The sequence below is a fragment of the Primulina huaijiensis genome, chromosome 12, assembly GCF_012295235.1.
Source record: "Primulina huaijiensis isolate GDHJ02 chromosome 12, ASM1229523v2, whole genome shotgun sequence".
NCBI classification, from domain to species: Eukaryota; Viridiplantae; Streptophyta; class Magnoliopsida; order Lamiales; family Gesneriaceae; genus Primulina; species Primulina huaijiensis.
The window spans coordinates 4,030,851-4,044,912 of NC_133317.1; the positions used below are offsets into that span (position 1 = coordinate 4,030,851).

General features: G+C 34.6%; 1 protein-coding gene across 8 annotated transcripts in view; it reads right to left on the minus strand.

Moving 5' to 3' along the window:
• The window catches only part of LOC140989619 (cyclin-dependent kinase F-4-like), a 36,471-nt gene that overhangs the window by 19,205 nt on the left and 3,204 nt on the right, over positions 1-14,062 (minus strand). For 2 of the 8 annotated variants that reach the window (XM_073458907.1, XM_073458909.1), the window contains exons 8-18: positions 13,879-13,981; positions 13,739-13,791; positions 13,588-13,654; positions 13,217-13,325; positions 12,878-12,943; positions 12,624-12,692; positions 12,417-12,477; positions 12,211-12,327; positions 11,772-11,803; positions 11,616-11,697; positions 1,825-2,084 (exon numbers count right to left, since the gene is read on the minus strand). In XM_073458907.1, the coding sequence (XP_073315008.1) occupies positions 1,876-2,084; positions 11,616-11,697; positions 11,772-11,803; positions 12,211-12,327; positions 12,417-12,477; positions 12,624-12,692; positions 12,878-12,943; positions 13,217-13,325; positions 13,588-13,654; positions 13,739-13,791; positions 13,879-13,981 (968 nt within the window). In that variant the 3' untranslated portion in view covers positions 1,825-1,875. Of the gene's footprint in view, positions 1-1,824; positions 2,085-2,349; positions 2,509-2,650; positions 2,832-2,947; positions 3,021-3,977; positions 4,082-4,867; positions 5,035-5,084; positions 5,272-5,398; positions 5,470-5,551; positions 5,620-6,260; positions 7,072-7,158; positions 8,386-11,501; positions 11,698-11,771; positions 11,804-12,210; positions 12,328-12,416; positions 12,478-12,623; positions 12,693-12,877; positions 12,944-13,216; positions 13,326-13,587; positions 13,655-13,738; positions 13,792-13,878; positions 13,982-14,062 lie in introns of those variants that run through there. The other 6 variants (XR_012177532.1, XR_012177531.1, XR_012177530.1 and 3 more) reach the window with 5 other exon arrangements.

Sequence of the window (14,062 nt, forward strand, 5' to 3'; positions counted from 1 at the left end):
TTCAACAATACATCTTTAAAAGCAATGAAAATGATAAGTAAATGCAATAAACAAATAGACACGAACATCCATGCTTCAACAATCTTTGGGAAGGATTCACTAGAAGACTTTGATTTATACAACTCTTTGTACAAACACACTCAGCTTAAGACTTACAATACTGCCTAACTGAACTCCTAGCTCTCAAGATTGTAGACAGCACCTCACAATCAGCATATTGTTTAATGTCTCATATGCAAAGACTACATACACAAGTTTATTGTTTTTGTGCAATACTCACTCAACTAATCTTTGAAGTTCAACTCTCTTGTATATGTGTGAGTGATTGTGTGTGAGAAATTTATAAGTTACAGTGTACATCTCAAATGTATCCTCACACAATGGCTTGTGCTCTCAACTAGCTGATTTCTTCATGCTAACTGCTCATGCTTTGAATCCTCCTCAAAAGCTCTTGTTTGATCTTCTAGATGTTGTATTTATAAGCTCCAACAATGATATATACATTAAACACAAGAATATGACCGTTTGGAAAGTTTCTGTACTGTTTCTGAAATTGCAACGGTCAAATTTGTCTTGCTGGACATTTTCCCGACTAGTCAACTGGTTCAGTTGAACTGGTCTGGTTCAGTTCAACTGATTCGGTTCAGTTTCAGCTGGTCTGGTTCAGTTTAAGTTGGTCAGCAGTTGGTTCGGTTCAGTTCAGCTGGTTTAGTTCAGTTCAGTTCAGTGGATCAGCTGCTGGTTCATTTCAGTTTCAGTTGATGTGCTGAAATCAGCCTAGCTGATTTCAGTTTGTGCAAAACCAGTAGTTTCATCGTCATTTATCAGCATCTTAAGCTTCGATTCAGACTTTGACTTCTGAAGATAATTTGTAGATCATCGTCTTATCTTTCCAACGCATACTGAATCGCTTCATTTCGATAACCGAGCTAAGAGATATGACTAAAATACCGCAACTTCTCAAACCCACTGTTTGTTGTTTTCGTGCAATCAGTTCGGTATTTCAGCAATCATTTAGACCTTGATAACATCCGATTTTTCCCAACTGACGTGAATTACGACTTGTTCCAAATTGAGTTTTCTAATCATTCATGTTGGCGGATTGTCATTTGAATCATTCAACTGAGAGATATCATCAAAATACCGAAACTTGCCAGAAATTCAGTTTGTGCACAATTCAGTTTCAGTTTGCTTCTTGTGTTAATAACTTCACACTTGAATAAATATGTTAGAAACACAATAACAAGTTTTCTTTAACATCAAAATCAAGATTGCGAACATGAAATGTTCCAACATTTTGCATGAAAATAAATACATTTGCATGACTATCATTGGTATCATAATTCAATAATCTGATATAAAATAAACAAATATCATATTTTTTCAAGAGTGATGATATATATACAATCAAATTTGTGCAACAATTATTACAACACAATTTCAATTCCAAATTTTCATTTATCAAAATCTCATTATAAATTGTTAATTATAAATTTATTTTACTTATTGTAAATCAAGCAAAAGATACTAAGATGCTCTTGGTAAAAGGGTACCGTGGATCTCTCCTAACTCCAAGCCCCGAGTATGGGGAACCCATCCACTTTAGGTCCTTAAAAATGAACGTTATAGTTCTTTAAATGAAATCAACTCTCAGTTATTAATTAATATATATAAATGATCGATAATTTATATACAAATTGATGAAAATTGAAATGAACTTTGACCGAGGCACATGCTACGTTAATTGAATGTGTGGAAACATGCTCTTTAAATTAATTAAAATCAATTCAAGAATTCGGTTAGGGAAATGATAATAAGTATGATTGGCNCCATAGACATATAAGCTGAGTTACGCTGCACACTGGTATATGAGAGTCAAGCTACCTTCCTTGCACAAGCACCTCTTCCAGGAACAAAATCTTGCGATCGTCGAAAGAACGGATTTGGATGCTCGTGCCATCCTCCAGCCTTCATAGGTGGTGGCACCAATGGCTTTGCGAGTGGTTTACCAGAGCCCACTACCATGTTTGCCAATTTCTCAGTTGTGTCTGAAACGCCTCGCAATGGTCCCAAGTTACTAGCCGCTGTTAAACAAGTGGTTAAATATTCAAGTTCAAAAACTGTGAAAGCAGCTCGATATAGTGGTCGAATTATGTTTTCCAGTGACTAAACATGCAGAAGTTATTCGCGTGCATGTTTAAAACATCCACAAGGCACTGATGAAAACTTCCAGCCGGAACAGAGTGCGGTAAATAAGAACAGTAAATGACGAATTGGAAAAGGCAGATGTATAGCGAACTGGGGGGGTGGGGGCAAGTATAGTTCTTTACAACAATAAAACCCGTGTACCAGAAGTATTAAATCTCTCACAATCTGCCCAACTCAATTTGGATGGGCATCAACCGCATTCTTCTAATAAAGATCACATCTCAGAAACAGACCACATATATGCTTCCATCTCTGTAGCTCGTTTTTCATTCGTCCTTTTAAACATTTCTTTCTCATATCCTACACAACAGAAGCGGCAAAAGACATTATAAACTTCCATCCATTTTCATATATATTCAACGCACATTAGATGCCACATTCTTATGTATTAAAATTTCAAGAAATGGCATGTGGATAGGTGAAACGGTAACAAAGAGCTCACCATTACTGCGGTCTACACCATCCCAGTGTCTTCCTGGTTTGATTCCATACCGGTTTGGAGCAGCTTCAAGTCTTCTCTTTATCCAGCTGTGACTCGGGATTTCCTGGGGAATTATAAATCCAGATTCTTTCATCTTCTCACTATCGCCAAGGTCTGGAAGAACTGGCAGAGAGTGCTTTCTCTGTAGGAGCAAATCAATTCGGGTAAGCCAAGAACCAGTTGGGTTGATAACAGTGTAGTTCAGAGAATATAAGTACCCATTTTATGAAAACAAAGTATAAATGATATACAACCTACCGTCACCAAATGTGCCATAGGATCACCCCATCTAACTCTTTCCTTCAGCAATCTGTCTAGATCAGCATCATCCCTAGAGAAAATTCAAACTGAAAAATAAGTATAACAGGCTAAGCCTTCCTATTTCATCAGAAGAATAGCTACAAAGCACCGAATCAACAAAGATGATGTAATTAATATTTACAGGAAAAGCTGCGATCTAAATAAAGATGGACTTCTTTGGATGGGAATCCAAATGAAAACGAAATGGATTCTCAATTGGTTAGTTCTAATTTTTTTATATATCAAGAATATTAATAGACAGAACTCTTAAGGATGTACTCTGGCAATAGAAAGAAGGATTAACATGGATATACCTTCAAACCCTCTTCCTCTCCCCCTCTTAGACACCATATAGCGTTCCCCTATCATCAAACCCATAGTTCTAATACAGATGGTTGGTCAGTTAGGACTGAACTGTGATATTTTCAGGAATTCTTGAAAATTCATTAAGTTACTTAATCAAGTAAACCAACCAAATCATGATCAAACAATCATAGCATTTCCAATTGTTAACATGCAAGTAAATTCACATTATGTGTGGGTGCTTCGAGCATCCATGCTCTGAAAATAAACTTAACCACACCTAAGGACAAAACAAATTATAATGACCTAATCTATTTTTCAAATGTTACAGGAAGAAAGTGAGGTGCCAGCTAAACCTACCGAATAAGTTGCTGGACATTCAAGACAAGGGTGGAATACTCGTCTATGTTGCTAAGGATAAGTAACTCGCCTAAGAATGTATTCTATGAGAAACCAGCTTCAACCACATTATTGATGATCAAGATATTCCAAAAATGCAAGAATATTAGCTTTTCATATTTCCATATCTCATTTGAACATGATTGGCAGAATGTATGAAGACTAAAATATGTCAAATAGTGCATGAAAATGAGTGTGTTCCGTTCCAAATTTTGTATATTTATACTCTTTTCACTGGCATATTTACTTCTAAATTATATTTGAATGGATTGATCCTTTCTATTACCTGCTCCGTGCAAATGGTTTATCCTTCTCTGATTTGAATTCCTCAAGTTTAGCTTCAGCTTCCCGCTTTTGAGCCAATCCTTTACCCCATTCCAGCTTTATTTCCTGAAGGTAAATTATGGTCATCACTTGAAAAAAACACATGTATCATTAAATGTGAGACATTCAAGGCAAAACGATAGGCATAATATACATATATATCTGCGGAGTTCATTCAAGCCACGGCATGGGTATTACAGAGACTAATGCAATATTATCAGAAAATAATAATTATGATAAAGAAAAATATGATGAAAGAAATACACGAACAAGTACTACAAGGCCTTTGGTCTCAAACTAACGAACAAACATGCAGAAGCAATTTTTTAGCCAAGTTGTGATATAAAAAATCCATTTGTTTCAAAGCGAAGTGCATATCCCAATTTTTTCCAAAATCGCATACAATATTACAACTATTATTATCACTGTGATAACTTCAATAAACAAGATTATATTAATTAGCCGAGTTCGGCAATGAAACCATAAAGCATAATAAGATAAGGTGCAGAGATAAACCCTCCGACATAGCGTGATAACTAAACTAAACCCCAAATCCCATAAACTCTATAAATCTCACCAAGGCCCCTAACCATATGTACAGTCATAAACCAAACATGCCCAACATTCCATATACCCATATCCTAGTCCATTGCCTAAAAAGTGTTCATATAGGGTGAGCCAAAAAGAGCTCATTACATTCCCCACTATTCAAGCAGCTACCCATGTCATGATGTATCGCATGCTCAATATGACAATAGCATATACATGAACATACATGATGCTTGTGAGTCGCTCATAAACACATACTGACACGTTTAGAGTTTAGGAAAAATTGAAATCAACACGCACGTGGGACTTCTGGGCAGGAATCTAGCAAAAGCCAGCTTCAGATGCACGTTCAGGATGAATTAGGAAATCAGAAAACAGGAAGGGGAATGAAATGAATTGAGTAGAAATGAATTAAGCAACAGCACTGGTGCAGAATTCTTGATTATCCACGAGTAACTAATGCCCCGGAACTGAAATGAAAATGCAGACAGAAACCCATTTGACTCACGGTCCTTTAAGCCTGGATGTACCTAATATCCTGAAGAATTAAATGTAGGCTGGCCAAAGACAGTAAATGACAGTCAAGTATGCCAAGTATGGCAAAACTGGTGAATTCTTATCAAAATGATATTTTAGCAGACTGACCACTGGGCACTGAATGTTCATTTAACATTTAGATAATTTCCGGTACAATCCTCTTGATAATGCTGAGATACAAAACAATAAAAGAAAACAAACAGGTGGGAAGGAAGATACTACATGAAAAAGTAAGCCATGTTCACGAAAAAAATTTCCAATATCTCGGAGTTCAAAAAAGATAAACAGAAGTGGCACCTTAGGCTTCTCTTCTTTCTTCTTTTTATCCTTCTGAGATTTTAAAAACTCCTCCTTTGACATGCGTTCGCCTGCAACAGAAAGGATATAGCATATCATGTTTTTTTCCCGCTGGAAAAATGGCATGTGACCAAAGAAGATACATTTTCTCACCTGTAGATTTGTTTCGGTATACAGCTTCAGCATTTCGGCCGCTAACAGAAGGATCCATTTCTTTGAATCTACAGAAACATGAGTTTTGGACTAGAGTTGAGAATCTGAGGAAGCATAAGAAATAAGCTAAATAAATATAGCTTTGTAAAGTGGAATGTAGTTATTCATAGATTAACGTTAATCCACGCATTTCAACCCCATATGGTGCCCAAAGGAGACTCCGCAACTAACACATATAACTAAGTAAATAAAGCACCACGGCCCACGGGGTGGATTAATACGGAAACCTGAAGTTATCTCTCTATGTGATACAACTCATACAAGTATTTTTTTGGCTAAAACTCCTGCAGAGTGCTTCCTCTATGTCCTCCATCTATCCATAAACTCGGCTATACCATAAAATACAGCAAATAGCCATCATTTAATCAAGACAAAACCCATTTATAACATGCTATCCCCAAATTCTATTCCAACATAACATCATTTTTTAAAACAAGTCCTGAGACTAAAATATGAATATATGCTTGAAGCTCTACTAACTCTGCTAACTCAGATAAATATTTGAATGTAGTTGAAGTTCAAGTAAGTTCAGTATCATTCTTCAGGGGGTCAACATCAGAACAAACAAATATTCCATGGGAAAAAGACGGATGTTTGAGCAGTAGAGAGAGAATCTCGGACACAATATTAATGAAAACATAATAGTTACCTTAGCAAATCTTCCTTTTTCTTTCTATCAATTTCTTCTTTGATATCCACACCAGACACTAAACCAGTCTTTGAACGATCAATCAAAAGAGGTGATTCTTTACGTCTCTTTCTTGGGGGAGAAAGATCAGAAACTGAAGAAGCTAAATTTACAGTGTCATCACCCGTTTTGAATATTGACTTACTAGTAGAGATATGCATGAAATCTGTTTTACCATTCTTGACCTTTCTTGGAAGCGAAAGATCTGTCGCTGAAGAAGCATGGGAGTCATCTCGATATCCAGAGCCACGAGGAGCACGACGAGGAGGAGAAACATCTGAATCCATGTCCCCAGTATGTGAAGACTTTCTTCTAGGCTCAGGAGATGCCTTAAACTTATCCCTTTGCCTGCGAGGCGGTGACAAGTCTGAAACTACTTTATTGGGATCTGAAGCTTCATTATAAGGCTCAGGTGAAGGTGAACCATAATGGGCTCTCTGGCCCCTTGAGACATGCATTTTTTTGGCTTCTGGAGAAGCACTATGTAAATGCTTGCGCGGCTGCCGAGGTGGAGATAAATCGACATCTGACACACTGACAGGCTGTTGATTAGGTTTAGGTGATGGAGTGTCATTTCGAGGCCTTCTTTTGGGAGGAGGATAAATATCAGAATTCTGGTTTTCTATCTCCAAATTTTTAGAATTCTGAGATACAGAAACCCAACCACTTCCATCCTCAGAAATGGCCCCAAAAGGACGACTGGATCTGAGTTGCTCCAGTCGTTTCATATGCTTAACTTCAATATCTTCATCAACCTGAGGCTTATCTTCATCTATAACAGGTTTGATTATAGTCATTGACATAATTGAGCCAAAAATTGTGATCATACGCTTGAAAAAAAATGTATATTCGTAGTTACCTGCTGAATCTTCTTCTTCATTGAGTTTCACTGGCCTTTGCCAGGTGGGATCTTCATCCACAATAAGAACACCTTCAGAAACAGGTTTACCGTTTTTTACCTTCTTCGTCTTCTTTTTCTTTTCTGCATCATCGTTGCTAGTGTATTTCTTAAGGTAGTCTTTAAGTGACGTCGACTTTGAAGACATATCAACCATATTCACAAGAAGTTTCCGCTTTATCAAGAAAAAGTGAAGTATTATGATTCAGTTGATTAAGAAACACCTGTATATCCCGGGGGTGGGTTGTGAACTTCAAATCGTCAATAAGAAAATTAAACACTAAACCCAACAAGCAAATGAATCAACGTGAGCTTTCGAACACAATTTCTCACATTTAACAAACAAATATAGTCACATGACACAATGACACTAATACACTCCAAACAGAAAACTAAAATTAAGCTACTTTACTTTCAGCTCCAGAAACAAACAAAAAGAAATAGAGAGATCTTGCGTAACATAACATAAAATAACAGCCAGTTCTTATATGTGGCTTTTAAACAAGGCAGATAAGGTATAACAAAATTCATGGCAATAGATGCTGAAGTAAACACCATGGGAGTGAAAGGCGAATGAAAAATCCAGGCAAAAAACAAGATCATTAATTGACTGAGAAAATACAAATTGGTTTTTTAATAAGACAAATAATTTACTAAAACTGAGGAAACAGTGTATCAAACAATTAACAAACCCTAACGACAATCCAATCAAAATTATACGAATTAATAACAAACTAAATAAAAATTTAAATACAACCGTCGGAAAAAAAAAAGAATAAATTTAAATAAAACAGAGGATATTCCAGATCATCGAATCGCATAAACAGTAACGAATTAGAAAATCCAAAGACTACAGTCGTGTTTAAAAGATAGCAATACACGATACAACGATCAGTGAACAAGCAAGCCCCAAAATAATCCGAAAACCCGATTCCAAACCACTGAATTGCCTAAACATCATCAAATTGGGGAAAAATTTTCAAATCCTAAATAGATTATCATATTAAAAAGAAAAACAACGATTCAGCAAGTAAAAAGCAACAATCCCTAAATTAAATCCGAAAATCCATTCCAGATCCCCGAACACGAACGGAAAACCGGAATTATCGAAATCAGGTATAAGTTCGAATCACATCAAGAACTCTAGACGCGTAATAATCGTGATTGCATAAACAATGAGTGCGTGAATCACACCTGTGCACAGAGAGAGAGAAGCGTAAGGAAAATCACGTACCCGTGGAGATGCCGCCACCCACTCTCTCTCTTCGACTACAACCTCTATTTATATTTAAGATTTAAAAAAATAATTATTGTTTTAAGAAGAAAAAATATATCGGTAATTATATAATTTTAATTAAAAAAAATTCACCAAATCAATTAGAAGTTAATTATTATTATTATTATTTCATGACATGTGATACGTAACATATCAAATTTTTTGTGTTTGATAATTTTTATGTAAAATATATATATTATTTTATTATGATATGATATTTATAATTTAATGATTATATAAGATTTACTAAAATAGTATGAACTTTTAGATAAATTATAGATAGTATGAACTTTCAGATAATTAAAATTTGTGTAGCTACATTACTTTTTCATATAAATAAATAATTGTACTGGGTTTATTCACAATGTGTATTTACAAAATTCTTGGAAACAATATATTTATTTAAAACAAAACCATGAAGATATTTTTTATTGTATAGGGAGAAAATATATATGAGATTAGATTTACATTTTTGTTAATTTTTCTTTAATTTTTAAAATAACTTTTAAAAAATAAATATACAATTACTTATTTCGCAATTCTAAAGAACTAAAATAACATCAACAATATATTTTTAGCATAATTATAAATGCTACATTTGGTTGCAAGAAATAAATTATTCTTAATATTAATTTTATTTTGTAAATATTATTGATGTTATTTAGTTCGTTAGAATTGCAAAATAATAATTGTATATGTATTTTAAAAAAATATTTCAAAAATTAAAGAAAATTAAACAAAAATTCTAATCTAATCTCTAGTTTATTCTCTTTTAAGAGAGTGTTTAGTTAAACTTATTTAAAATAATTTATTTCAAGACAATTTTAATAATGCAACATATTCATTATTTTTATTTAATTTCGAATCAATCCTTAAAAATATTTTTCCATTTGCAACTATCACCGTATTGTATTCAGCTTATCTTTTTATTAACTTTGTGTTTGGAGAAACGTTTTATTCTTTTGAACAAAAATAGTAATATATATTTGATACTCACTGAAAATTTAGGGTCTGATTCCAGCAAGTGACACTAGCCCAGACGCAGGATTTGAATTCGTCCCGAGCCTGAAATCACGAAGAATATCGTTAGAAGGGGTCCGGGAGGGTGTCCCGGCGTAGCCCCTCCGACTCTCAAGTCAGAGACTGAGGATATAAAGAAGAAGCAGCTAAAGGTGCTGCTGAAAACAATATCATGAATATATGAAATTAAACACTCAAACCTAGTATTTATAGGAGAATACATGAGTCTTTGATGGACCTGTCTTCCATTTGACCTAGGGATGGGTAGGGGTAGTAAGCCCATTCATAGGATATCAATATTTATTTGGAAATCAAAAGTATTCGAGAACATACCAAAAAAACCATTCATAAATGTTCATACATTGATAATTTATAATGTATTTGGCATCGATACTACAAATTTAAATAAAATATCATATTTGAGACTCAATTATAACAAACATTAATACGACTAAAAAATATATCAACATTGAACATCCGATAGAAAAACCAAGTTCCAATCTCAATCAAATCCAATACCAGCTAATTGTCCAAACATCAATTGTTTTTAGTTGCCTCGATTAATCAGTGTAGGATAAGAATAATATTATTTATTTATATTTTTATTTGATATTGTAATTTATCTAATCTCACGAGATAGTATTATTATCTGTTATAAATGTGTGATATGTATCTATTGAGTAAGTATTTGTAAAACGGTCTAAAAAGTCCATAAATGTGAATCCGGTTAACCTGATCAATTATATTTCATGAATAATTATATTTTTGACATAAAAAAAAATATTTTCAGTGATCGGGTCGGGTCGGGTTTCTATTGGATCAATTAAAATTAATAGAAACTAGTATATTGTTATATACGATCCTAAAAAGTCATTGTGAATATGGTTTAAAAAAAATCATCTTTCAAATGTAATTTTAATTTCTATATCATTTATCCAAATCAAATATAATTAATTTTTCAATAGCTCAACTATGAAAAAAAAGTAATTCATCTTTAAATAATAATTAAAAAGTCAAATTTATTCCGTGAAACAATTACTATATATCTACAATAGTCAAAGATGTAAAATGAAATTCATAAATTTAACTATAATTTCGACATCAACAGCAAAATATAATACAAAAACTATTGGAAAACCGTTTTAGAGATCTATTTTGTTAGTTGGATCTCTGACCTGACCCAAGTCACGAAAAATATCATTTTTATGTTAAAAACATTATTTTTCATGACAATCATGTATCGAGTCAACCCGTTTCATAGATAAAAACTAATGAAACTTTCTCACAAGATACTTACTCAAAAATTTAATCCAGATAACTATTACTATTCATCTACCATGCATTTTTCAAATTTTCATTTATCAAAATCTCATTAAAAATTTAATACAAAATCTCATTATAGCGAAATTTCACTATATAATAATAAAATCTCATGATATAATTATTGTAAATATTGTTGTACGATATTTTTAGTATTACTCTTTTGTTAGGAAAATGATAATCAGTATGATTGGGNCCTTGCACAAGCACCTCTTCCAGGAACTAAATCTTGTGATCGTCGAAAGAACGGATTTGGATGCTCGTGCCATCCTCCAGCCTTCATAGGTGGTGGCACCAATGGCTTTGCGAGTGGTTTACCAGAGCCCACTGCCATGTTTGCCAATTTCTCAGTTGTGTCTGAAACGCCTCGCAATGGTTCCAAATTACTAGCCGCCGCTGTTAAACAAGTGGTTAAATATTCAAGTTCAAAAACTGTGAAAGCAGCTCAATATAGTGGTCAAATTATGTTTTCCAGTGACTAAATATGCAGCAGTAAGTTATTCGCGTGCATGTTTAAAACATCCACAAGGCACTGATGAAAACTTCCAGCTGGAACAGTGCGGTAAATAAGAACAGTAAATGACGAATTGGAAAAGGTATATTATCCACCACGATGTATAGCGAACTGCCATAGCTGTCCGGTCAATTTGCAAATGATGGAAAATATTGTATTTCCAATATCATCCACCACGATGTATAGCGAACTGCCATAGCTGTCCGGTCAATTTGCAAATGATGGAAAATATTGTATTTCCAACATCCAACTTGTAAGCTAGAAGTGGACATAGAACAAGTTACTTACGTGGTCCATTCATTCCAGTTGACCTGTATTTTGGCTGTTGCTTCACATAGTTGTTCAGGTTCTTGTCAGCCTTAGTCGCATTCTGAAAAGTAAAAGCATAAAATTTCACTTCCTAAGTATTGAATAGTGTGAGAATTAAATTAACTTTAAACCTACCTGATTATTCAAGTCCAACCTCCTTTGCAAACCTGGGAAGAGAATATAATCAGGTAACATTCTGATTCATTAGAATATATCTTACACCCAACACAAAACACATACATGCATAATAACATAAACGAAATATAACACATTTAAAGAGGCACATAGGCATAAAAATTGAAGGTAAATAGAATAAAAATCATCACAAATACCTTTGGCATCATCTCATAAAATTATTGCCCCACCCCTCCAACCCAAACCAAAAAAAAAAGTTCCCAACGTGCACACACGGGAACATATCATGATATTTTAGATTAATTGGTATCAAATAAGCAGTAACCTGGTATTCACCGTAAAAAAGCAGACAAACTGCACTCTTCTAGATGAAAAAAAAACTTCTAACCTTAATCAACATTAATTAGCGAATATCGTATGAAAGAGAAAGACGCTGCACCTGGACTCAAATATGCCTGTGACTTGGCAGGATAATAATTGTTCACGGGCTTTGGGTTGGTTAAATTCCCAGGGTTTCTCCAACCCAATTTTTGCTCCACGACTCCCCTCGTACCAGCTGCAACAGATCAAAGTCTTAATGGTCTACTTAATTGATATATTATTTCACAATTAAGTGAAGGGGAAGAAAATTTTGAGAGGACTGACCAGGTGGTGTTCTTGCAATAGCAGCCTTCGAGCGTAAAGATGGAGGAACATAAAAGCAATTCTGCAACATTGCAAAACATAATTCTCATCTGATAGCTCTTCCATCACTTTGAAAGTAAACATTTATCTATGTTTCAGAACAGATTTTCAAAATAAGAAGAAGAAAGATAAATATAGAGGCACAAACACACAAACAGAGCAAGCAACCTGGAAGAAAGGATGTCGGAGAGCCTCCATCGCCGTTGGTCTTTTGCATGGGTCCCATGAACAAAGCGACTGTATTTGGCACAAATATGAAAGGGAAATTGTCATTTTTGCCATGAAATCAACTGGTAAACAAAGATATCATTAAAGAAACTACGCTTTGCACAAACAATCTTCTCTTGATAACAATCAGATCAGGGCACAGTAACTACGAAGGAAGAGAGATAAAAAGGCAACAGAATTTATGCTTTACTTACTGTAATAAGGTCAGCTGCAGCCTCACTAATGCCTGGAGCCAATGAAGAGCCGTGTACCCCATCAACCTGATTAATGATTAAAATCACAGGTAAGGGAAAAAATATGCAGACGAGGAACGCATTCACCGAAAGAAACTACAAGCAAACAAATATAAATATCTAAGAATTACTTCAAAAATCTTAATAAGCACAAAATCAAACCCACAGAGGAAATGTATTTACAAAGAAAGCAGGCTGAAGAAGATAAGACTTTAATGACAAGCAGGCAGCATTAATAGATTAACGTGTGCCTTGGGACATCAAACGTTAATCAGAAGCTAGAAGCAAAGGCATACTTACTTGCGGAAACTGATAAGCAATAGCCTTAGCCAGTTCAAGCCCCTTGGGCCAATCATTCTTGGTTGGGGTGCCAATTACACAGCATATCTTAAAAATCTCATCAGCCTCACTGTACAAATATATAAGAGTCAAGTATTCGCGTTTAACAGTTTAAGAACAGGCAAAGTAAAGAGAATGTATTGTATACATATATATTCAAAATAATGTCAAGTTTCATCTTTCGACAGTTGATGGAGGAAAGCATCCTATCAAGCCATACAATGATGTGGAACATGATTTTACATAAGAGTAAAAAATTCAAACTAGGTCTGGTTAAAAGTTCATTTAAAACCAAGAAAGCAAGAGACAGGACGACACATGAGGATCAGTACCTTGAGCCTGGAAAAAGAGGACGGAGAGAAAATAATTCAGCCATTATCGCACCCATAGCCCACATGTCTACAAAGTGGAAGAGACAAATATAATGTCGCAGGAAAAAAACATTAATAAAATAACTGCGTCTAATTTGTATCTTCTACTCACCAACTGGCGGACCATATGTTTGTGACTGAAGCAGAACTTCAGGGGCCCGATACCTGCAAGGTTAAAGTCTAAGCTTCCAGGAAAATCGTAAAACATGGAAGTGAATAAAAGGAACAAGAGATGAGTAGATAACCACAAACCAGCGTGTCGAGACATAATTAGTGAATGGAGGGAAAGAATTGGTCTCACGAGCAAGACCAAAATCAGCAATTTTTATGACATCCTTTGATACTAGCAAGTTCTCTGTTTCAGGGACTCACAAAGTAAATGAAAAGAACTAGCTAACCGGGTACAAACACAATGACAGTATGAGAAAATATAAGT